The 24,078-nt window shown below is 50.4% G+C and overlaps 1 protein-coding gene and 1 pseudogene across 7 annotated transcripts in view; one reads left to right on the top strand and one right to left on the bottom strand.

The window, feature by feature from the left end:
• The window catches only part of Znf423 (zinc finger protein 423), a 326,405-nt gene that overhangs the window by 174,170 nt on the left and 128,157 nt on the right, over positions 1 to 24,078 (top strand). For 3 of the 6 annotated variants that reach the window (XM_004643385.1, XM_023703516.1, XM_004643386.2), the window contains one exon: positions 19,491 to 22,705. In XM_004643385.1, coding sequence (XP_004643442.1) covers positions 19,491 to 22,705 — 3,215 coding nt within the window. Of the gene's footprint in view, positions 1 to 15,250; positions 15,303 to 17,815; positions 17,840 to 19,490; positions 22,710 to 24,078 lie in introns of those variants that run through there. The other 3 variants (XM_023703518.1, XM_023703519.1, XM_023703517.1) reach the window with 3 other exon arrangements.
• On the bottom strand, positions 3,115 to 4,356 carry LOC101575259 (annotated as a pseudogene). The gene has a single exon (XR_001117333.2). The product of XR_001117333.2 is annotated as a high mobility group protein B3 pseudogene (transcript).

Here is a 24,078-nt window from a genome sequence, read left to right as displayed (position 1 = left end):
GCGGGACAGGGGTCCTAGAGAAGGAACCACATGCAGTGTTACAAAGGGATTCACAGCCACGGTCCCAGTGTCTGGAACTTTAGGAACTGAGCCCCGCAGTTGGAAACTGAGTCAGAGGAAAGCAGGCAGCATGATCTCTAACATGCCAGCCACACTGTGTGGCCTCCTGCTTCTCATTGTGGTCCTGGCCAGGCGGCTGCCCCTGAAACCAGAGGCTCCCCAGCCTGGCACGGCACTTCCATGTCCTCTCCACCGTGGGCAGAGCTGGGGCAGCCTTCAATCACAGAGATCCTGCGGTTCAGCAACAAAGCCCACGATGGCAGTTTTTCTGGAGGCGGAAAGATGAAAATCTAGGGGAAAATGGAAATTTTCTTTGCTGAGTTGTAAATTGAGTATGAAGAGTGAGCAGCTCTTAGCATGGCTGCGCTCTGGCACCAGATAGTCCTCCAGAGCCCCGGGCGCCGTCCCTCCCACCTGCGTCCTGCCTGGCTACTGGCTGAGCCCACTTCTTTCCTGCCTGGCTCGGGTCAAGGGTAATGCTGGGTGCAGGGGCTACTAAGTCACCCACAGTCTCGAGGGGAGAGAACCGCCCCAAAGCCAGGCCAGAGCAGGGCTTTCTGGGCCTCTTTTAGGGTTACATAACCTGATTTTAAGTAGCAAAAGCAAAGTTGATGGCATCGATACCACGTTCAGGGCTCTGCTCTGGCAGGCAGCGCTGTTAGGCCTATGGCCTTTTTTTGCCGACCTTTTTTCCTTCGGTTTTTTCAGATGGGGTCTCCTTGTGCATATCCTTGGTCTTGGTGTCCCTCAGCCTCTTCCTTTATTTTTATTTATTTATTTATTTTTAGCATCTTCCTTTATAAAATGGGCCCAAGCTCAGGGAATTGCTGAGATGTGCGGAGTTGGAGTGTTTTGGGGGTTCTTTAGTTCTTCCAGGTGCTGAGGGCCGAGCTGGATCTCAGGTGATGTTTTTCTGAGCTACTAAGTGACTTGCAGTCAGACAGTGGGTGCTCCTCGTCCTTGCAGTGTGATCCTTGGTCCCTGGGGCATGTTCCAACACACTCCAGGCCTTTGTGCGGGACTGCTGGTTGGACGTCCAACCAAGCTTGGTATGAAGCTTTCTGCCCCTTGGGAGAAAGCTCTGGCCCTGAGGAGAGGTCACTCAGCCTCTTTCTGGGGACCCAGAGTATTTGCTTATATCTGTCCTAAAGTGGTTTGGAGCACAGGCTCAAAATACTGTCAGCCTCACATTCAGAGCCCTGATTTCTGGCCTGTAAGAGGCTGGGCATAGTGATCTTTACAAACCTCAGTCTTCTCATCAGTAAAGTGGAATTGGTAATAATAATTTGTTAGACTGTTGTGAACATTAAAATAATACGGCATGTGCAATGTAGAGCAAACACCCGACAAATGTATAGCATACGATAAATGTCCCTTTTTAAATGTATTTGGTTGTTCCAGGGTTTCACTATGCAACTGACTCATGCTGATCCTCCTGCTTTCAGCCTCCCCAGTGCTGGGATTACATGCGTATATCACCATGCTTGGACTCTGCCTGACTCAGCCCGCCCTTGGAGCAGGGCTGGCGCTGCATGTGGTGCCGGGGATCGAACCACGGTCCCTGTGCTTTGCCTAAGCAGGACCTTTAGTCCACTGAGCTATCTCGCCATTGCCAGTATCCTTTGTTATGTATGTATGTATAATATGTGACACAAAATATAATATATTCTTTAGTGTCATCTCTGAGACCTGAGTACTAGTTAGATGTATCAAGTGGCTTTCTCTGATACTGGGTTTTGTGAAAATTATCATCCAAAATTTCTTCTCTTTTTACTTCTTTGCTAGGAATGTGAACTAGGGCCTGGCATCCACTGGGCCAGTGCTTAGCCACTGGGCCATAGCCCCAGCCCCTGCAGTTCAGTGTAGTTGTCTAGTCCTTTGCTTGCTTATATTTTATTTGTACCGAACACTTCCTGTGTCCACATCTCCAATAGATAGGTCATGTAAAACAGCTGCATTTTGTACAAGAGGCGAGGAGAGCCAGGCTCCAGGGCTTTCTGGTGGCCATAGCACTGCTGAGGTTTTGGTCCAGTGCTGATCCACAGAATGTGAGACTCTGAGAGGCCCTGGCCCCTGGGCAGACCAGGAGGGAGGCCGGGGAGGAGCTCTGGCATGGTGCGTGCTGATTCTGCCCTCCTCGCGAGCACAGAGCTGTGGAGTCCCGGGCGCAGGCCTCACTCCAGTGTCCTGCCTGCAGTCTGCTCCTGCACCTGCCATGAGCCAGGTGAGAGGTGGATTCTGCCTCTAGGCTAGCGACTGTTCCTGGGACATTCCTTGGTCACACCAGAAGTCTGGAAAGAGCTGGGGTCCAGATCCTCCCTGCACCCAACTGAGCTAATCAGCCACCCAGACAATGACGGTGGCTCCCCAGGGCCCACTGAGCAGCTTCGGGGCCCCTCTGCTTGCTGTCCAAGCTCAGTGTGGGGCCCACAGGCCCCCTCCCCCGCTGCCTCTGTCCTGTCTCTGAGCTTCGGAGGCCTCTGTCCTCCACGTCTGCTGACCCAGCCCCAGCCTTTCCCGGGAGGCTCCTTTCTCTGCTCGGGCTGGGCCCGGCCGCAGGCCATTCCTGGGCCTCAGCTGGGAGTCGTGCAGCGCTTGGATGTGGCTGGTACTGAGACTCACCAAGCATTTCTCTTTGAGTCTGCCCCCAGGTTTTGGGAATATTTTTATCACTGTAATAAATGTTTGCAGGACACAGTGATTACATTCATGTGTAGAGCTGGCATGTGCGTGTGTGTGCATAACACATCTTGCTTCTTTTTACTTATCTTTCTCTCCTTTTCTTTCTCTTCATCTCTAGACCTCTTTCCCACTTGCAAAATACCTAGTGCTCTGATTTCTGGTATCCTTTATTTTTCTCTTGAAATTAGTTATATTTTTTTTTTTTTTTTTTTTTTTTTTTTGAAAAACGTAATACTGTTTATTTAACTTGGAAAACATTTCAGCATTCTAAACATACAAAAAAATAACACAACATTGCAAATCGTGTTTAAGTACAGAAGCTTCTTGAACCTTCTCTGACTCTTTGCCAATGAAGAGTTCTATATCTTGAAAACAAATAGTTTAGCACTTAACTAAAAAACAAAACAGTAACGAATCCAAACACTTCTCATGCCAGCTGGCCCTCTCAGTCCCCAGCTAAGACAGGGCAGCAGGACGCTAGGTCACCATACACAGAAGCTGATGGGCGCTGCCACAGCCACAGCAGCAACAGGTCGAAGGTCCCTTCTCAGTGGCATCTGCCCCCCCCCCCGGCCTCAGTGCCAGGCAGGAAGCATCGAGGGCTCGCCTGGGTTGCTTTGCTTTTTACAAACTCTAGATATGTACAGTTGGTAACTCAGGGTTTCTAGCCAATGACGTTACAGTTAACACCACCTTACAACTTAAAAAACGAACGCCAGGGACATCTCCAAATGCCTTTTCACAGCCACAGCAAAGTGCACAGAGCGAGGAGAACACAGGGTGCCTTTCAGTTTAAAAATGTTTGGAAATATGTACAGCTTTGATACAATTTCACAGCGTTCCGGACCCCCGTGGCCACGTTGAGCAACTACCGCCAACTTCCGGAGCATTTGAGAGACTACACGATCGCAATCCGGTTGGCATTTAACCTAAGAAACGGTCAGTCACGGCGCTCCCCTACTCTAAGGGATTCACAAGGAGACAAGTTTTTTTTATTCATCCTCCTCCTCCTCTTCCTCCTCTTCTTCCTCCTCCTCCTCTTCTTCCTCTTCCTCTTCTACCTTTTTCCGGGCAACTTTAGCAGGACCCTTTGCACCATCGAACTTTCCTTTAGACTTATAGTCAGCCACGTCCTTCTCATACTTCTCCTTCAGCTTCGCCGCCTTGGTGATGTACGGCTGCTTTTCACTGTCACTTAAATTATTCCACATCTCGCCCAGCTTTTTAGCCACATCACCAATAGAGATACCAGGGTTGGTGGATTTGATCTTGGGGCGGAATTCAGAACAAAACAGGAAAAATCCAGACGGTGGTCTTTTGGGAGCGTTGGGGTCCTTTTTCTTCTTGCCTCCCTTCGCGGGTCCATAATCTTTCATCTCTCGGTCATAGCGAACTTTATCTGCCTTGGCCATTTCATCAAACTTCGACTTCTCTTTCCCAGACATTGTCTTCCACCTCTCTGAGCACTTCTTGGAAAATTCTGCAAAATTGACAGGGACCTCTGGGTTCTTCTTCTTATGCTCCTCTCTGCAGGTCTGCACAAAGAAGGCGTATGCAGACATCTTGCCCTTTGGTTTCTTGGGGTCCCTCTTAGCCATCCTGACTGTATTGTTCGCGAGTCTCGAAATTAGTTATATGTTGAGTTTTCTTTTTCTTTCTTTTTTTAAAAAATTTTTTGCGGAATCGGAGATTGAACTCAGGCCCTTGTGCTTGCCAGACAAGCACTTATTCTACTGAGCCATCTCCCCGGCCCCTCGTTGGGTTTTCTATGTAAGAGAAACCATTTGATATTCAAGCTTGTGTGTCTGATTTATTTCATTTAACATTAAGATCTCAGGGCCAGCCAGAAAGCTCAGCAGAATAAAGCACCTGCTTAGGCAGATGCAACGGACTGAGGTTCGGTCCCCGGTCTATGTTGCTGGCCCCACCCTTGGGGCCCACTGAGCGAGGGACTGAGACTGGGGGTCTTGGTGTGCTCCTATAATCCCAGTGCTTGAGAGGCTGAAAACAGGAGGATCACTACCAGTCCAATCTGCATAGTGGAACCCTATGGACCCTGTACTAAATACATAAATAAAATAAAATAAAACAAAACATTAGGGTCTTGAGGTGTGTCTGTTTTCCTACAACTATTTCAAATTTATCCGTCATGGCAGAGTAGTATTCTATCCTTTAAGTTTGTTTTTGTTTTGTGCTTAAGGTAATTAATTTATTCCATTCTGCAAATGGAAAACCAGTATCATTTGCCAAAAGTTGACAGAAATCATGAATGAAAATGAAGAAGAAAGCTCCATGCTCATGTCACTAAAACCAGAAGCACTGAGAAAATGTCAAGCCTGGGTCTCCTCTGTCTTTTGTTGAAATATTAGAGAGGAGGGACTGGGGAGATAGCTCAGTAGAATAGGTGCTTGCCTGGCAAGTACAAGGTCCTGAGTTCAATCCCCAGTACCGGGGGAAAAAAAAAAAAGAAAAAGAAATATTAGAGAGGAGATAAAGCTAGGACTTGCCCATGTCCTGATCTGAAGGTTGCAAGGACAATGAGGGCGCCCATGTTCCCAGCGTCAGCGTTACTAAGACCATCTTGACTGCTTTCTGAGGTCATCGTGGTTTCTGGCCCTGGCGGGTCGATCTGGTCTGGGGAGATGATCTTAGTTCATCTTTGAAGCCTGATTAGAGCACTTCCTGCTTCCCAAGATGACACCTTACTGTGCTCACTGATGCCCAGGATTGGAGCTGCCCGGCGCCCTCTGGCTTCCCTGGGAAAATCTCCCTCCCTGCTGCCCTCCAGATGAGCGTGAGACCACTGGTGCTGCACCCTGTGGACCCCAGGACACACTGCCGACCACTCAGAGTGCTCAGATGAACACTAGCAAGGCGGAGATGAGGGCATGGTTGGCTTTCCCCACCTACCTTCGGGTGCTCAGGAGGTGGGCAGAGCTGAGTTGCTGTGGGCCAGTGACCAGCAGGTGGGGGGCGCCTGGTGAACACAGCCTGCACCAGACCCTGAGGCCAGACAGGTAAGGCCTATCTCTCTGAGCAGGTGGGTAGCCCTGATGGCTTTTGGAGAAATGGACTTTGCAGACAGCTGTCCTGGCTGGGTCTGGGGCCTGAGTCTCCAGGGTCAGATCTCTAAACTAGGAGGAACTGGTAATGGTGGTCACTGCGTAGGATGAAGGTGAGGATTTAATCCTCACTGGTAATGCTTATGAAATGCTTGAATGCCACCAAGGCTGGCCACAGAGAAGGCTGGGTGACCACATCCCAGGCCGACAAGGTTACAGGCTACACAGAGGCACTGGAGGCTTCCCTGCATCAACAGGCCGTGGCCCGAGGCCAGGGAGAGCTGCAGGTGGTGGCGGAGGAGGTCAGGGTGCAGTGTGTCTGAGGCTGGTGCCCGGGAGCCGTGACAGGGCAAGTTTGGTGTGTCACGGTGATAAGCACAGCCTTCCAAATGTGTTGCCCACCTCCTTTCCTGAAAAAGAGAAAGAACATCTGCTCCCTTGGGGTGCCTAGATGGGGACACGGCTCTGGATGCCACGTGCTTGTGGCCCTGAAGCTGGCAAAGGGCAAGTCTGAACACTTCCCACGGCTGCCCAGACTCCAGGCCGTGGCTCCAACTTCTGCAGCCAGACGTATGCATGGGGCGTGCACTCCAAGGGTGCCTAATCCCAATCAGGATTATATTCTCATAGAAAAGCTTCACCTATACTTAATTGTTTTAAATTGTTCCGGGTACCAATTAGACTTTTAATTTTGCTGTTCCCTCCGGCAACTAGAAGATGTGTGTGGTTTGCGTTTAATCAGAGATTAAAAATAATTTTTTTTCTTGGTGGTTCCGAAGAAGAGAAATTGATGAAGAAACAATTTCAGGGGTTCCTCCTGGTCCTGGCAGTATCGCAGGAGAGGCAGAGGGTGGCTCTGAGTTCAGGGTTCTTTATGGGACAGTGAGGGGCTGCTGAGTCTCCATGCCTTTCTACCCTGTCTCAGCTGGGCTGAAGCTTCTGACGATGCAGCCCTGCCTAGAGAATCCAATGCCGCGTTAAATATATGGATTATCCAAAAATTTCTGCAGCAATAGGGTGAGTTATTATTGATTCACAGAGCACGACAAAACAGCGCTGCATGAATTAGCAAACAGCTGTTTCTAATTTGAGTTTAGAACGGTACACAGAGGAACTTGTTTCTCTGTTCACTCCTTTCATTTATAATGAATTTTAATCACCGCTACAGGTGAGAAAAATGTAGAAACAAGCTTGTATCTTGTGGAAGAAACAAAGGAGAGACAGATGCTAACAGATTTCCAGCCTGTGATAAAAGGGATGTTTTGGTACACTTTACATGTAATTAGAGCGCAGCTGTTTCCAGTCCCAGGTCCACGAACGCGGCCGAATGTGGGCTCTGCAGATCTCCAAAGGGAGTGAAGAAAAACAGTGATTCAACCCCAAAGCATTCTGCTTTCTCTCCAGTTGAGCAAGCGCCCTTTGAGCCGGCCCTTGGCAATGGTGGCGTTTTATGAAGCTCACAGAGATGACTTTTCGGGGTGTCAGTTCCTTGGCAGTGGGGCAGTGGGGCAGGGGTTCGTGCAGGGCAGCCACATCTGGAGGCTGATGGGAGCGCCTCCAGAGCCCCACAGGCGCAGACACCCAGTCTTTGGGGAGCAGGCAGCGGCAGACAGTGTGGGGGCGCCTCACTGGCAGGAGCTGATCTTGATGCTCCTCTTTACCAAGTTTGTTCGCAGCCAGCTCTCGAGTGAGTTGACAAGTACTAGCTTTTTTTATTTTTTTGTTTCCTACTCTGTTTAATTTCTGCAATAAAACTCAAGCTCAATTGCATTTGCAATATCAGTGCTAAGTAAATTTGTCTAAGGGATGGAGCAGCGTGGCAGGCTGTGTGCTCTGCGAGGTCAGAAGCTTCAAGGGGAAAGGCAGGGGCTTGTTCCTCAGTGCCTGCGTCTGGCAGCCCGCGGGAGGGCTGGGCGAGGGTGTTCTGGGAATCTGGGCTGCGGCCCCCCACCTTCCCCCACAAGCCACTGCATGGCTGCTGCTGTTGCCTGGGTTTCTCCAGCTGTCTCAACTGTGTCGGGCGGGTGGGGTGGTCCTGAGAGTTCTCCATCTCTGGTGTCCTGGCATCGCAGGGGCAGGGCCCTCTGCGCCTCGATGCAGGTCGTGACAGGTTTCTTTTGTCATGAGCCCGACTTCTGGTGGTGATGGTCAGTGATGGCGACCCTGTTAGAGCTTTCAGTGATACAGACAGTCCATGGGCTGTAGGTTGACCACCGCCGGCTTAGACCCTCTTGAGTGTCAGAGGCTGTTCAGTTGGCTGCCTCTTTTCTCCTTTCTGACCCGTGGCCACCTTCTGGTGAGCCAGGAGCTGGGAGCAGTGATGGTGCATACACTCCGCGGAACATTTTGCACTCTATGAGTATTCACGTATTTTATCTATTGAACAGCTCAGTAGTTGAGATTCTTATCCCCTTTCTACAGAGGAACTGGAGGCAGAACTCTTCACATGCAAGGTGCAGTGAGGGTAATTAACTTGCTCAGGCCACGCACTTGGGAGGTGTGGGAGCTGGGTTGTGAGCTTAGCTGCGTGCATCCTAGCCTCTCTGGCACAAATGGCTCTCAGGGCCGAGGTCCTGTGTTGAGCAGAGACTCATGGGTCTGATCTGCAGGGTGTTCCTGTTGTTGGGGCAAGAGGGACATGGCCCCACCCATCATCCATGTGCTGGATGTAGAGCTTATGCAGCTACCAGCTTTCCGCCTGCTCCTCCAGGAAAGGCCAGAATAAATGTGGATTTCAAATGCATCTTCATTTCTAAAAGGTGTCACTTTTATGAAATCACTGATAACTGAATGGTCCTTAGAGAGCTCAGGAAGAGGACAGTTGTGACGACCTGTTACCTAGGTCATCATTTGTCCTTGTCTAGCTGGCTAAGGGTCCTGGGTGGGGGATCCCATCCCAGCCTTCCTGTTCACCATCTGTTTTGTGGTGTGAGAATGTGACCCAACCACTTTTCTGTTTCTGGGGTGATGGCGCAGCTTGCTGCACAAGCCCAGCTACTTTGGCGTGCGAAAGGGAACTTTATCCATACGGGGGAGGCTTGGTTCCTTGGTGTGTGGCACCTAACCTGCTTGTAATAGGGTGCTGACAGCAGGAATAAATTGACCTCTGTGCAGAATTGCCACACAGGTCAAATGGGCATAATGGTTGTAAAGGGTTTGGTAAATTTTTGAATATTTTATTTTACTAATGCATATTGGTGATGTAAAATATTGAGCTTGAGTTTGGCATATGGGTATATACATGTATCACACTTTGATTGTCTTCGTCCCTATTTGCTCCCCCTTCTGTCTCCTTTTCTCATTGGTCCACTTCCTCATTTTTAGTAGTTTGCTGTCTACTTTCCTGTTATCTCTCCTTTCCCTTACTAGGTTCTTCATGTAAGAGAAAGCGTGCAGTGTTTCACTGAATTTGGTTTCTCTTAACATTGTGGTCCTGTTCTATCCATTTTCCTCTAAGTGACAAGCTCTTGGTCTTCTTTATGGCTGAATAACATTTCTGCATTTTAACTATTTGAGTTGTGCTGCTTTAACATGGGTATACAGGAATCACTACAATATGTTGTCTGTAGCTGGATCAGATGGTAGCTCTATGCTTAGTTTTTTTTTTTTTTTAATTTTATTTTTATTTATTTATTTATTTATTTATTTATTTATTGTTTTTGCGGAACCGGGGATTGAACTCAGGCCCTTGTGCTTGTCAAGGAAGCGCTTATTCCACTGAGCCATCTCCCTGGCCCCTAGTTTTTATTTTTTTAAGGAATCTCTATACTGATTTTCAAAGCAGCTATACAAGTTCACATTCCCACTAGTGGTGTTCAGGGGTTCCTTTTTTCCTTTTCCTCTGCATTCTGCATTCAGTGTAAAGTTTTTAATGTCATTCAAATGCCAGGATTTGTGAAAATGATAGTAGTGTAAGTTGTTCCAGGAACTTTCTTCATTTTCTTGAGCTCACTTTTATCCAATTCTTGGTAGCTTATACCCATCAAACACTTTGTAAGGTATCACATATTATTTCCATGCTATGGATGAAAAATGGGGCCTCAGAGAAGTGCAGTAAGTTGCTGATGGTCACACAGCCAATAAGGGGCAGCCCAGGCTGAGTCCTGTGCAAGTCTGCATACTTCCCTCCACTGCTGCTTTTTAGTGGCCGATATCTCTCCAGGAGTTGACTTTGTCTCTTAAACTATTGGTGAAGTTTGGGCTCCCTGGAGGGTTTGCGAAAGGCCTTGATAGCAGCCATTGGCTGTCATCTGACATGGTAAATGTCCTCAGAACTGGCTTTCCAAGCCAGGGCATGCTTGACCACAACCTTCAGTCTGTTGTTGGTCTGAACACTCTCAGAGGCCCTGTGCTGGGTGTCCTTGGACATGGAGCAGAAGCCAGGATCGCGCTTCCCCACTAGGATCAGTTAGGGAAGTGGCCCCTGAGGGTGAGAAGGGTCTGCCCTCCTGACAGTGGCCTGCTGACCTTAATCTTTCAGCCTGGGTTCCCAAAGACATCACCCCATATATTTCCCCCTAGAACAGAAAGATGGTCCCTGCTTTTTCTTGCTCTGGCCTCCCTGGGGATGCAGATGAGATCATGTCTGTAAGGACCTCAGAGCTTCCCTGAGGAGGGATGGGTGAATCTGAGCTGCTGTTATTTTTGTTCATAGCATAATTCTAATTCAGGATTTCAGGTGGCACCGTGTCAACTTCTGGTGGCTGCCGTGGGGCTACTTGGCCTACCTCTGAGCAAAGAACCTCCAGCTACCTCACCCCTTTCTTTTCCCAGGGTGGACTTTTGATGTCCCAGGAGTCAGCCTTTATCTTTTACAGCACATCCTTCTCTGTCCCTTTAGGTAAAACCAGTGTCTAGATGCAGTCCTGATGCTGCCATTAAAGAGATTCCCTTTTTCTCTCTTTTCAAAATACTTCAAAGCAGCAAAATGTTGGGCTAGAGTATAGCTTTTAGATAGTAATTAACCATTAGAGAAGTTGGGCAGACACCTGAGTCCTGAGTAACTTCTGCACCCTGCATAAGAGCAGGCATATAAAGCAGGCTCAACAAATTTGTCCTCAGTGAAATAACACACCAACTAGGGAATAATGGATGCTGGGATACCTATGACCCAACTCTCCTTATTCTGTACCTGAATCAGATATCATTAATCGAGCACAGACTGTTACTGCTCTTAGAGACCCATTTATCTCATTCTACCTCTTAAGCTCCAGATAAAGGAAAACTCAAAGAAAGGAACACACGTGCCTATGGTAGTACAGTGCTGGATTGGGATCCTCCTTCTGTGTGAGTTCATCCTCTACAGCCCGTGGCTCTACCCTTTGGGCTCCATCTTCCACACTCTGAATCATCCTTTTTATTCATAAAAGGTAGCACATGTTTGCAGCCAAATAGTTTTGTTAGCCTGTTTCCTGCTTGTAGAATTTTGGGAGTCTGATAGACTTCTTTCATCTTACATTCCATTGTCCTTTCTGAGTTAACTTGGCAGTGTTTCTACTTTCTGAAACCTTGTGGGTTTCCTGTGTATGTCATGGGTATTTGCTCCAATAGAGCAGAGGCTCCTTCAGAGACACTTTCTAGATAATTCCATTTCTACCTTTGGCTTCTAAGGGGCGGGGTGGGGGTTGTTCTACAGCAATGGCCCCAAATTTCTTAGATGTTTCCTGGTTTGGGTTAGGAGGTCTGTGAGTCTCTTCAAAGAACCTTTTGTGAAGCTCAACTGATTTTCCTGAGATCTTAGAAAAGTGTATAGTTACACCCTTAGCCTTTTCTCTGGAGAAAAAAGCCTTTACTTTTTCATGCTGCTCTGAATGTCAGTGTGTTAATTGTAGTCTTTTTGCAAAATCATTAGTTTTTTGGTTCCTTTTTGATTAAGAGTTCTTTTTTAATCTTTTTAATAAAAATCTGTTGTTTTTATCTCTTTTTACTGCAATAAGAAGAAATCAAACTATAGCATCAGCATTTGGTTTGGAAATCTAACTAAATGTCCTAAGTTTAATCCAGTTTGAGTTGTGGAGTAAAGTAAACTTTACCCCACGGCTGTGGGGTAAAGTCTGTGAAGCTTTCTGCTGTTGTACAGTGAGTATCCCCATTTGTTCTGTTTCCAAAAAAACATATTCATCATTCCTGATAAGCCCCCAGTGCCTGAACATCTACATTTCTCTCAACAGTCTGCTGTTGTTGACATAGGTGTTTTCTAAGGTGATTTGGGTTTTCCCAAATGTACTCCTTACTTCCGAATTTTTGCTAGCAGAGTCATTACCATCCATACTTCTATTAGTTTAGACAAGGTTATTCAGGCAGTTTTTTAAAAAAATCTTCATCCCTAGACTCCGTTTTGCTTCTGGCCACTGCCCAGCTGCGGGGTCTCCACAGTTGTTCCAGGTCCCAGTTCTGGTTGTGTTCCGCTGCAAGTGCCAGGAGCTGTGCTACTTCCGCATTGCTGCTCAGACAAATTGCCACATGCCTTGTAGCTTACAACAACAAAAGCTACCTTACGGTACTGGGAGCCAGTCATCGTGCGCTAAAGTCACGGTGCTGGCAGAACTGTGTTCTGAGGCAGAATCCATTTCCTTGCCCTCCCAGTTTTTAGAGGCCACCTTCTCTCCTTGGCTTGTGCTTCCTTTCTGTCTTCACAGCCAGCAGTTGCAGGGCAGGTCCTTCTCGTATTGCATTGCTCTGACTCTTCTTTTGCCTTCCTATCCCACGTTGAAGGACCCTCAGGATCATAGTGGGCCCACCCAAAAGTCAGGATATTTTTTAGGGTCAGCCAATGAGCAACCTTAATCCCATTTTTACTATATAATATGGTACATTCTTAGTTGTACGGTTAAGATGCGGACATCTTTGGGAGATTGTTATCCTGATTACCACAACCTCCAAGTTGGTTTCTACACAGGCTTTTAGAGAAGGCTGCCTATCTCCTTTCTCTCAGGGAAAGAGGCCAGCTGTGTCCCTTGGTCCCTGGCATTGGATACAGTCTGGCCTGATCACTCACCAATGGCTTTGCCTGCTTCAGGATGTGACTTTCCTTGGTGACTGGTAGGATTGGAAAGCTTAGTCCTTCCTCTGGCCCAAGCTACAGGGCCTGGCACTGTGCTTGTACATGGGGGTTGCTGCTGCAGAGTGCCCTGACCTGGCACTCAGGCCTGGAAAAGTATATAGGGTAGTGGTTAGCAAGTGAGTTTGAGACCTGTGCCACTTGCTGTCACTGTGTGCTCAGAAGTTGCTTTCTGGGCTGGGGGTGCAGCTTAGTAGGAGAGTAGAGTATACATGCTGAGTAACCATTCCTAATACCCCCCAAATAATTGCTTGCTTTCTTGAAGTCTTGGTTTGTCCATTTGTAAAAAAGAGATGTTAATACCTTGTCTTAGTTACTTTTCTCGTTGGGACAAAAATACCCCAGGTTAAAGGAGGAAAGGTTTATTGAGCTCATAGTTTGTAAAGGTTTCAGTCCATAATTGACTGGCTCCTCAGTAGGATGGCTTGCCAGCAGGGCATTGCACACAACAGTTCATGGTGCCCATAGGGTAGCAAAAGCAACAAGGGAGCTTAGCGGCATCTTTCTGCCCCTTTTATCTTATCCACACTATCAGGATTAGGTTGGTGCCAGACCAGTCAGTGGGCTGATTTAGTAGTTACACACCCTGAACCCGAGCCTCATACTCTTTAGGTTCAGTCATCTCTGAAAAAGCCCTATGACTGAATGAGTCTTTGGGGAACATTTAGACACAAAACGTATCTGTAGTACCTACCTCATGGAAGTGTTGTGCAACCCAGCTAAGAGAATCAGGCTTGGCTTTGCCTGCTTCCTCAGTTTTTGATGAAGATAGGCACCTCCTTTCTCACAGGAGGTACCTGATGGCTAAAGGCTTTAGAACTTCAGTCAGGAGATTCCTTCCTCCAATTTGCCTAGTGCCCTTGGCCCATTCGATTCCCAAAGCCTCTGCTCATGGCAGACATCACCAATTGATTTCCGCACTTCCTCTGAGCTCAGACAGAGCCTCAGAATCCTTCTGAACATAATACCAACCTCTACCACATGCTAGCCTATGTTTCCTTCTCTGTCTGTCTCTACTCATGTCTGTCTGTACTGCATGCAATTGGAATAGATGTTCCCTGTTCTAGGATCCTGTTTCTCTGAGTTTGGGATAGGGCCGCCATGATTCCCATTGCTGGTGCTCTAGAAGAGGACACTGGGAGGCTGTATCCAGAGATTATGGAGCTCTGTCCAATGGGGAACTCACTTCCTTGGTCATTTTAATTTTTCAAACAGACAGGTGAGTGGCAAGGAAAGGAAACCTTTTGAATCTCTGAAAACTCGTGAGGCCTTTCTGTGACTGCCCTGAAGGCAGTCCAGTTAGCTGGAGTACTATACTTGATGAGCGTCTTATTCCTCTGGAAGGGACTGAGGAGATCATGAATTGCATCTTCCTGTTTGACAGCAGACAGCTGAGGCCCATGTCTGCTGCTGCAGTCTGGCCAGTGTCCTAACACAGCTTTCCTTGGTACGGCCTGGTACATCCGTGGATCAGGGCCAAGGTAAGATGCACTCAAGTGACCCTGGTGCATCTGGCACAGTGCTGGGCACAGGAGGTGTTATTCCTGGGACTGGCTGAGCGCTCGCCCCCCGGGGGCTGGTGGTCATTTTTATTCACACAGATGGAAGCACCAGTCCAAAAATGTCTTACAGACCTGGAATTTTCTGGGCTTCCACTGTTTTTCCCTTCCCACTTCATGTAGGGGATTGTCCCAGTGTACATTTCAGGGCTGTTTCTTCCTGTTATGCAGCAGCTTCAGTGACAGAGGGTTCACTTCCCCCTTAGTGCCTCTCAGAGGAAGGTCTCCTTTTGGCTCCTTCCCTTTGGTTGTAGGCTGGCTACTGTCCCTCTTCTGCGCAGCACCTCTTCCAGCAGCTGTGACAGGCTCAGACCCCTGCTATCCTGCGTGGCCACTCCATGGTGCCTGTCCTGATCAGGTATGTGGGCTGCACTGGCTGGCTCACTGGCTGCGTGCTTGTCCACTCTGAGGCATGGCAGTCACCAGGTGTGACCACACAAGCCTCCACCCACCATGTACTTCCTGCCACTGATGCATTCTGATGCCTAGCTAATATCCTTTTGTCTACTTAATTGAATTTTTATCAAAATTTTTGCCTCTTTTATGCTTGTTTTTGGTTCTTTTTCTACAGCAGATAGCAAAAGCCTCCTAGAACCCGTTTCCTACCGGCTCTTTTGCAGGATAAGTCATTTTAAAATAACTTTAATCTGCATTTTGAGCGTGATTTTTCTATTTATTTTGCTGGTTTTCTTTGTACTTATTCTGGGGGAAGGGGAGGCTGAGGCTCTGGCACTTTGTCATTGTAGCTCCCACTTTATGTGTCATATGGCATCTCCCAGGGGATGGAGCCACTGCAGCACTGTGGACAAAAACATCAACTGAACAGGACCAGGTGGGCTCATATCCTGGCTCTGCTGGCTGTGAGCTGTGTGGCACTGGGTGAGTTGCTCAGCTTTTCCTTGGCCTGGTTTTCCTCTTTTCTAAGTGGAAATGGTAATAAGAGTACCTACCTTGCTGCACTGTTGAGAGAGTTGGATGGGCGAGTACACAGAAACTCTTAGAATGCCTGGCACACACACATTTTTATGCACATTACTTGAACGTTGAAAGATGGGAGTAGGAGGAAGCTTCCCTTGAATCACTTGTCCCTGTGTTCTGAAATGCTTGTGTTGAAGGTGACCTTGGAATTGCCTTCCCCCTGCTTCCAGGTTGCTTCCTCCCCTTTTGGCACACCTGACAGAGGTGTGTGCTCAGGCTTCCCCTGTGTGGTGCCTGACAGCCAGTGTAAGGGGCTCCTCTAGCTCTGAGGGTGCCCTGCTGATCCGTTGGAGCTCTGGCCCCAGCCCCTCTGCTCTCTAGCTCTCTTCTGCAGCACTGGGCCAACCGCCCCCATGCAAAATGCATTTGGAGAGGGTGGGACAGCAGCAGCCAAGATTGAGTGTTATTTGAATAAAAGGCTTTAAACAGGGCAATCTGAGTTTGGGACTTTATATGTCAACATACCCATTTCCTCTGATTGGGCTTTTTCACTTTAAGGAGCCTTATTTTCATTTCAATTCAGATGATTATAATCTCAGCAGTTGCTCAGTTTGTTGCTCCCAGAATAATATGCTTTGCTTTAGTTTTGAAACTTGTTTGCAGAAAAATAAAGCCAACCCATCAGCTCCGCAATGCACCTTGGGTACTCTGGCCTAGGCAGGTTAAGATTCCTCTTTTCCAAGCTCAGTGGGGAAATGACATGTCAAGCCTAGGGGTTTGGCCCTGCACTACTAGGACGTGCAGTCTGGCCAAACACTGCTGCAGCATCTGGCTGGGTCTGGGGCAAGTTCTTCACCTTCCTGAGCTTGGCTTTCGAATCTCAAAATGGGATGTTCCTGGACACGAGCAGATATGACTATTGAGAGGATTAAAAGAAACTAATTGTGATAATAGACACACTTAGCACAGTGCTGGCACATGGGACATGCTCAATAAATGTGGCTACTAAAATTAGCACTAGTGGTATTAATTAGAACTAATTATTATTATTGGCAAAATAGTGCTTTTGTTTAACAGCTTTACTGAAGTGTAATTTGCACACCATAAAATTCACTTATTTTAAGGGCACAATTAGTGACTCATTAATAAAGCCACAAAGCAGTGCCCTGATCTTTCCTCAGAGCATTCCCCTTGTCTTAGAAAGTCCTTCTCGGGGGCCACCTGTAACCTCAGGCAGCTACGAATCTGCTTCCTGTTTCTCCTGAGATCCCTTTCCTGGAAGTTCATTTCTACAGAGCAGAAGTGGATTTCCATACTAAAGTTTCTGACCTACTTCTCAAAATGGTTCCCTTTTTTCCAGATACATAAACCGAGTCTGAGAAGTTAAGAGGGGAATTCATATGGCATAGGACAGTCAGCGGAGCAGTGGAAGGACTTTGGGAGCAAGTAGCTTCCCTTTGGTCCCTGGTGGCACAAAGGGTTTGGGAGCAAATGAAGCCCAGCAGAGATACCTGTCCAGGCTTGTCCTGTGGGCAAACTGCCTTTCTGGCTGCACTTGCCCAGTTGTTGAGTATTTTCCACTCCCAGTCGTCAAGGGGGCTCTAGTGAGCTCCAAGGACTCCCTGGGTCTCAGGGGACCCTCCCTGAAGTGCAAGCCACTGATTACCCCAGCTCTCTTCTTGAGGGAGGGCTCAAAAGGGAGCAGGATCTGACAGCCTGGCAGACTTGAATGTGGGCTTCCTTACCTTAGCCACGCAGGTGAGGGCTTGTGTGACTGTGTTCTGGGGAAGCAGATCAGGAGTGTGTCAGGGTCAAAGGCCTGAACATTGGATGGTTATGGTATTAGTCCTGTCACTGCCATTGGGTTACATCCTGATGTTGCATTGCCAGAGCCGTGCTTCAGTTTCCTCATCTGTACAGAGAGCCTGGCTTCTGCCTCTTGTCATTCTGCGAATGTGCTTAGCAGAGTGCTGGAAACATAGGAAGGTCAGTAGTAAAACAAGTGCTTGCCTGGCAAGCGCAGGGTCCTGAGTTCAGTCCCCAGTACTTAAAAAAAAAAAAAAAAAAAGGAAGGGTTCACTGTTAGTTCAGATAGGACTCAGCTAAGATATCAAAATAATAAAAGCTTTGTGATCCCAGCCAGGGGGCGGAGGCCAAACGGGTCCCTTGGCTGTCCCAGCTCTAGCCATCTTCTCCCTGGGGTCCCTTTTGTCTGCACCCAGTGGAGCCCCGCTGACAGGAGCTGGAAATTAACAGGCGGGGTCTACTGTGCTCCCAATGTGTCTATTCTAAAGAACTGCCAGGAGCCATTGCGTCCGAAGGGCCCGTCATGTGAGGCCCCCAGGGGAGAAGTTGCCCTCACTCCTGGAGGCTGTTCTAGAGGTTCCGGGATCAGGGGTGAGGAGGCTGCCAGGAGGCTCAGAGCTGAGAGGGCAGCATCCATCCAGGTGGAGCTTTGCCAGCCCTGGCAGCTGGGCGGGCGGATTGACATACGCACGGTCAGAGCTGGGGGCCTGAACATACAGGGAGGCGGTGGGTGTGGCCTCAGGCTGGGCTCAGTGCCAGCTCTGAGGGACTCCTCAGGGCTATCCAGCCAACCCTTGCAATCGCCTAAAAGTCTTGAGGTCAGCCTGGCATGGCAGGAGCAGCTGCAAAGAGCCTTGAATGGGGAACCCTGGATCTGTGATTGTGTGCGAACGCGATGGTGCCTTGCGTGTATGTATAAGTCAAGTGTGTACAAGTGTGTGCATGTGTACGTTTGTGTGAGTGATAGTGTGGGATATGAGTGGTGTGAGAACAAGTGAGGGTGTGTGCGACTGTGAGTATTGTAGCAGTGATATATTCTGTGTACAGGTGAGAGAGAGTGTGTGTGTGTGTGTGTGTGTGTGTGTGTGTGTGTGTATACATGTGCTCGCGGTGCCCCCTTCGCTGCAGGCTGGGCTGCCTCTGGGCTGCTTCTGTGAGGCTGGAAGCTTTTCTGAGGATGAAGCCGGCTGGCCGAGACTGGGGAGGCGGGGGCAGTGGTTCTTTCCTCGGGGTTAGAAGAGCAAGGTCAGCGCTGCTGCCGAATTGGAGCTTTTGTTTGTCTCTCCCCTGCCCGCAGCAGCCTGTGGTCTGTTTCATTCATTATTAAGTTTTAAATCCACCCGACTAGAAACTTGAGCCTAGGAACTCTCTCCTGCCCAGGCTGGTTCTGTCCAACCCCTGCCGTGTCTCGGGAACTTCACTGGCTTTATTTGTTGAGTCCTTTGTGTTTTTGTTTTCCCAGAAACGGCAGCCCTTACGTTTGTTTAGTTTCCCTCCAAGGCAGGGGAGGCTGGACAGGCTGGACAGGCCAGCGAAATTCCCTAGTCCCTGGGGAAGCTGGGAGTCAAGGAGAGCCCTTGGGGTGGGGTGGAGCGGCCTACCACTCTGAGCTCCACGGACCCATCCTCTAATCACTGCCACCATCTCCCCAGCGTTTTGGATGGACTTGGGGCGGATCCGGGGGTGGAACGGAAACAAAGAAATCAATCCCCCAGGATGCTCTGGACTGGGAAGCCTGTAGGCCTCTCCCCAGTCCCCACCTGAGCTGGAGAGTCCTTCACATCTCTTGCGTCTGGTCCGTTACAGTGCCCCGGTCCACAAAGACTGTGGTATAACAGATAAGATAAAATACAATTTTTTCTTGGAAAATTGTGCCCAAGCCTGCTGAGGACCAGTGGGATTTCTCTGCAGGGTGAGGGTTGGAGGCAAATTGACATCCAGCTGTCCATCAGGTGGGACATGTCCTTCTTTTGGCCTGTGGGACTGGTGACCTGTGAGGTCACTTCCGGCGATTCTGTCTGGGCTGCTCCTCCTTCCCCCATCGGGGAAGTGGCTGAGAACCTCACCTCCGGTGGGGGGTACTATGTCCAGCCAGGCCCAGGCAGGTGTTGCTGAGGAAAAAGACATTTCCCTTCCGTATCCTGCCGCCCCTCTGCCGCGTCCTCTGCAGATGGGAGGCCTGCATGTCCACTTGCTTCCGGCCCCCTGGTTTCCCCCTCTCCCCCTGCAGCAGTTGGCCAGCTGCACAGCTTCAGCCCGAGAGCTGTCGAGAAGCTGGCTCTGTCCTTGTTTCCCGGCGGCCCTGGGAATTGCCTCTAATCTCTTCTCTGCCTTCCCCTGCAGATGGTGATGACGACCCACAGCTCTCCTGGGTGGCCTCCTCTCCCTCCAGCAAGGATGTTGCGTCACCCACGCAGATGATCGGAGATGGTTGTGACCTCGGCCTCGGTGAGGAGGAAGGGGGCACGGGCCTGCCATACCCTTGCCAGTTCTGCGATAAGTCCTTCATCCGCCTGAGCTACTTGAAGAGGCACGAGCAGATCCACAGTGACAAGCTGCCGTTCAAGTGCACCTACTGCAGCCGCCTCTTCAAGCACAAGAGGAGCCGAGACCGGCACATCAAGCTGCACACAGGCGACAAGAAGTACCACTGTCACGAGTGCGAGGCTGCTTTCTCCCGGAGCGACCACCTCAAGATCCATCTGAAAACCCACAGCTCTAGCAAACCGTTCAAGTGCACCGTGTGCAAGCGTGGCTTCTCCTCCACCAGCTCGCTGCAGAGCCACATGCAGGCCCACAAGAAGAACAAGGAGCACCTGGCCAAGTCGGAGAAGGAAGCCAAGAAGGACGACTTCATGTGCGACTACTGTGAGGACACCTTCAGCCAGACCGAGGAGCTGGAGAAGCACGTGCTCACCCGCCATCCCCAGCTCTCCGAGAAGGCCGACCTGCAGTGCCTGCACTGCCCCGAGGTCTTTGTGGACGAGAACACGCTGCTGGCCCACATCCACCAAGCTCATGCCAACCAGAAACACAAGTGCCCCATGTGCCCCGAGCAGTTCTCCTCCGTGGAGGGTGTCTACTGCCACCTGGACAGCCACCGGCAGCCCGACTCCAGCAACCACAGTGTCAGCCCCGACCCTGTGCTGGGCAGCGTGGCTTCCATGAGCAGTGCCACACCCGACTCCAGCGCCTCCGTAGAGCGTGGCTCGACCCCGGACTCCACCTTGAAGCCACTTCGGGGGCAGAAGAAGCTGCGGGATGATGGACAGGGCTGGTCCAAGGTGGTCTACAGCTGCCCTTATTGTTCTAAGCGGGACTTTACCAGCCTGGCTGTGCTGGAGATCCACCTGAAGACCATCCATGCGGACAAGCCCCAGCAGAGCCACACGTGTCAGATCTGCCTGGACTCCATGCCTACCCTCTACAACCTCAATGAGCATGTCCGAAAGCTGCACAAGAGCCACGCCTACCCCGTGATGCAGTTTGGCAACATCTCTGCCTTCCACTGCAACTATTGCCCTGAGATGTTTGCTGACATCAACAGCCTTCAGGAGCACATCCGTGTCTCCCACTGTGGCCCCAACACCAACCCACCTGACGGCAACAACGCTTTCTTCTGCAACCAGTGCTCCATGGGCTTCCTGACTGAGTCCTCCCTTACTGAGCATATCCAGCAGGCCCACTGCAGCGTGAGCAGTGCCAAGCTGGAGTCTCCGGTTGTGCAGCCCACGCAGTCTTTCATGGAAGTCTATTCCTGCCCCTACTGTACCAACTCACCCATCTTCGGCTCCATTCTGAAGCTCACCAAGCACATCAAGGAGAACCACAAGAACATCCCTCTGGCACATAGCAAGAAGTCTAAGGCGGAGCAGAGCCCAGTTTCCTCTGATGTCGAGGTGTCTTCCCCCAAGCGGCAGCGGCTCTCAGGAAGTGCCAACTCCATCTCCAATGGCGAGTATCCCTGTAATCAGTGTGACCTCAAGTTCTCCAACTTTGAGAGCTTCCAGACCCACCTGAAGCTGCATCTGGAGCTGCTGCTGCGGAAGCAGGCATGCCCACAGTGCAAAGAGGACTTTGACTCCCAGGAGTCCCTCCTGCAGCACCTCACGGTGCATTACATGACCACGTCGACCCACTATGTGTGTGAGAGCTGTGACAAGCAGTTCTCCTCAGTGGACGACCTGCAGAAGCACCTGCTGGACATGCATACCTTTGTGCTATACCACTGCACTCTGTGTCAGGAGGTCTTTGACTCCAAGGTGTCCATCCAGGTGCACCTGGCAGTGAAGCACAGCAATGAGAAGAAGATGTACCGCTGCACAGCTTGCAACTGGGACTTTCGCAAAGAGGCTGACCTGCAGGTGCACGTCAAGCACAGCCACCTGGGCAACCCGGCCAAGGCACACAAGTGCATCTTCTGTGGGGAGACCTTCAGCACTGAGGTAGAGCTGCAGTGCCACATTACCACGCATAGCAAGAAGTACAACTGCAAGTTCTGCAGCAAGGCCTTCCATGCCATCATCCTGCTGGAGAAGCACCTTCGGGAGAAGCACTGTGTGTTCGATGCTGCCACCGAGAACGGCACAGCCAACGGGGTGCCCCCTGTGGCCACCAAGAAGGCTGAGCCTGCCGACCTGCAGGGCATGCTGCTAAAGAACCCCGAAGCACCCAATAGCCATGAGGCGAGTGAGGATGATGTGGATGCGTCAGAGCCCATGTATGGCTGCGACATCTGTGGGGCAGCCTACACCATGGAGGTGTTGCTGCAGAACCACCGGCTGCGGGACCACAACATCCGGCCGGGCGAGGACGATGGCTCACGCAAGAAGGCCGAGTTCATCAAGGGCAGCCACAAGTGCAACGTTTGCTCACGGACTTTCTTCTCGGAGAACGGGCTGCGGGAACACCTGCAGACGCACCGGGGCCCTGCCAAGCACTACATGTGTCCCATCTGTGGTGAGCGTTTCCCCTCCCTGCTGACGCTCACTGAGCACAAGGTGACCCACAGCAAGAGCCTGGACACTGGCACCTGTCGCATCTGCAAGATGCCGCTGCAGAGTGAGGAGGAGTTCATCGAGCACTGCCAGATGCACCCTGACCTACGCAACTCGCTCACAGGCTTCCGCTGTGTGGTCTGCATGCAGACGGTCACCTCCACACTCGAGCTCAAGATCCATGGCACCTTCCACATGCAGAAGCTGGCAGGCAGCTCGGCTGCGTCCTCTCCCAATGGCCAGGGGCTGCAGAAGCTCTACAAGTGCGCCCTGTGCCTCAAGGAGTTCCGCAGCAAGCAGGACCTGGTGAAGCTCGACGTCAATGGGCTCCCCTATGGCCTGTGTGCTGGCTGCATGGCTCGCAGTGCCAATGGACAGGTGGGGGGTCTGGCCCCGCCCGAGCCCTCCGACCGGCCCTGTGCTGGCCTCCGCTGCCCCGAGTGCAGTGTCAAGTTCGAGAGTGCCGAGGACCTGGAGAGCCACATGCAGGTGGACCACCGCGACCTCACACCAGAGACCAGTGGGCCCCGAAAAGGCTCCCAGACGTCGCCAGTGCCCCGAGTAAGTACAGCCTGCCTAATCATACCCTCTGCTCCTTGGGGATCCGCGGATCCCCATAGAAACTGCACTCCTCAGTGCTATTGCTCTGATGGCTCCCTTCAGTTGCTTAGAGACGCCACATTGCTGAGCATGTCTATTCTGCATCTCGCCTTCCAGTTCCAGGTTGGACCCAGTGTCACCATCTCCTTTCTAGCCGGGTGACATGCACTCATTACAGTGCTTATCTCTCTTGGCTTCATTTGTGAAGTGCCCGTATGTGCAGCGGTCATCATCTTGAATTCCTAGAGTTGTTGTGAGGGACCAATGGCACGGAGGTAAAGTGCCCGGCACTGTGGCTGACACAGCGAGCGCCCCTCCACAGTGGCTGGTGCCTTTGGTCTGAGTGCACTGACTTATTTGCTTCCTGTAGCTCCTTGGGCAAGTCGCTTAACTTCTCTGAGTGTTTAATCAAGTATTGTTTTGACAAGTCATAAAGGTAATATGCACCCGTAAGGCTTACAACTGGGCCCTTGGGTGGGGCTCAGTGGTGCTCACCTTAGTTACCAGCTGATGGCATCTTTGTCACTGATGTTCTTGTGGCCATGAGGTGTGGTCTGATCACTGTTACCTTTAGTGATTTGCTCATATATTCATCACTTTTGGGGAGCACTTATTATGTTTGGAGGTGCTTGGGAGCCAAGGAGAACCAGGAATGGTCCCCACCTTAAGGGTTTACAGGAAAGGAGGACCCAGGTCCGTTACTGTGGCTTTCAATGGGCCAAGGAAGCTGCTTGGTGGGCTTATTAGGCCTTGGGTACACGGGCTGGGGTACCTGATGTGGACCTGGAGCCTGCATGACCTCTGGGTGTTAGTCCACATGAGCTCAGGGATCCCCCTGAGGCTGTGCCGTTCCAAAGAAGTGCCAAGTGGGTTTCAGGAGTCCCTTTCCCTGGAGGCCTGCTGCTGGCGCCACTGCCAGGGAGACGGGATTTGGCAAAGAACCACCTGTTAGAGGTGCCTGCTAGAACCCAGCGATGTTTACTGAGGGTGTTTGGCCTTGGATCAGAGTTAGAGCCTGGGACTCAGCTTTGAGAGAGTGAGGGAAAGAGGCGGAGAGAAGGGAAAACAGGAAAGGAAGAGTCCCCACAGTAGAAGGGACCACAGTGGCCTCATGGCATTCCAGGTAGATCCAGAGAGGCCAGTGAGCCAGCAGAACCTGTTGAGGACCGCTGGCTGGGGAGAAACACCTGGATAGGGCTAGAGCTCGTGTATCTGGCTAGGCCTGAGGCCTCCCCTCAGAGGCCTGTCTGAAAACCCTGAACAAGGACATTGACCACTTCTTTTTTTTTTTTTTTTTTTTTTGTGAAACCGAGGATTGAACTCAGGCCCTTGCA

Source organism: Octodon degus, unplaced genomic scaffold, assembly GCF_000260255.1.
Source record: "Octodon degus isolate 3935 unplaced genomic scaffold, OctDeg1.0 scaffold00173, whole genome shotgun sequence".
Classification (NCBI taxonomy): Eukaryota; Metazoa; Chordata; class Mammalia; order Rodentia; family Octodontidae; genus Octodon; species Octodon degus.
This window is presented reverse-complemented; position numbering and strand designations above follow the sequence as displayed.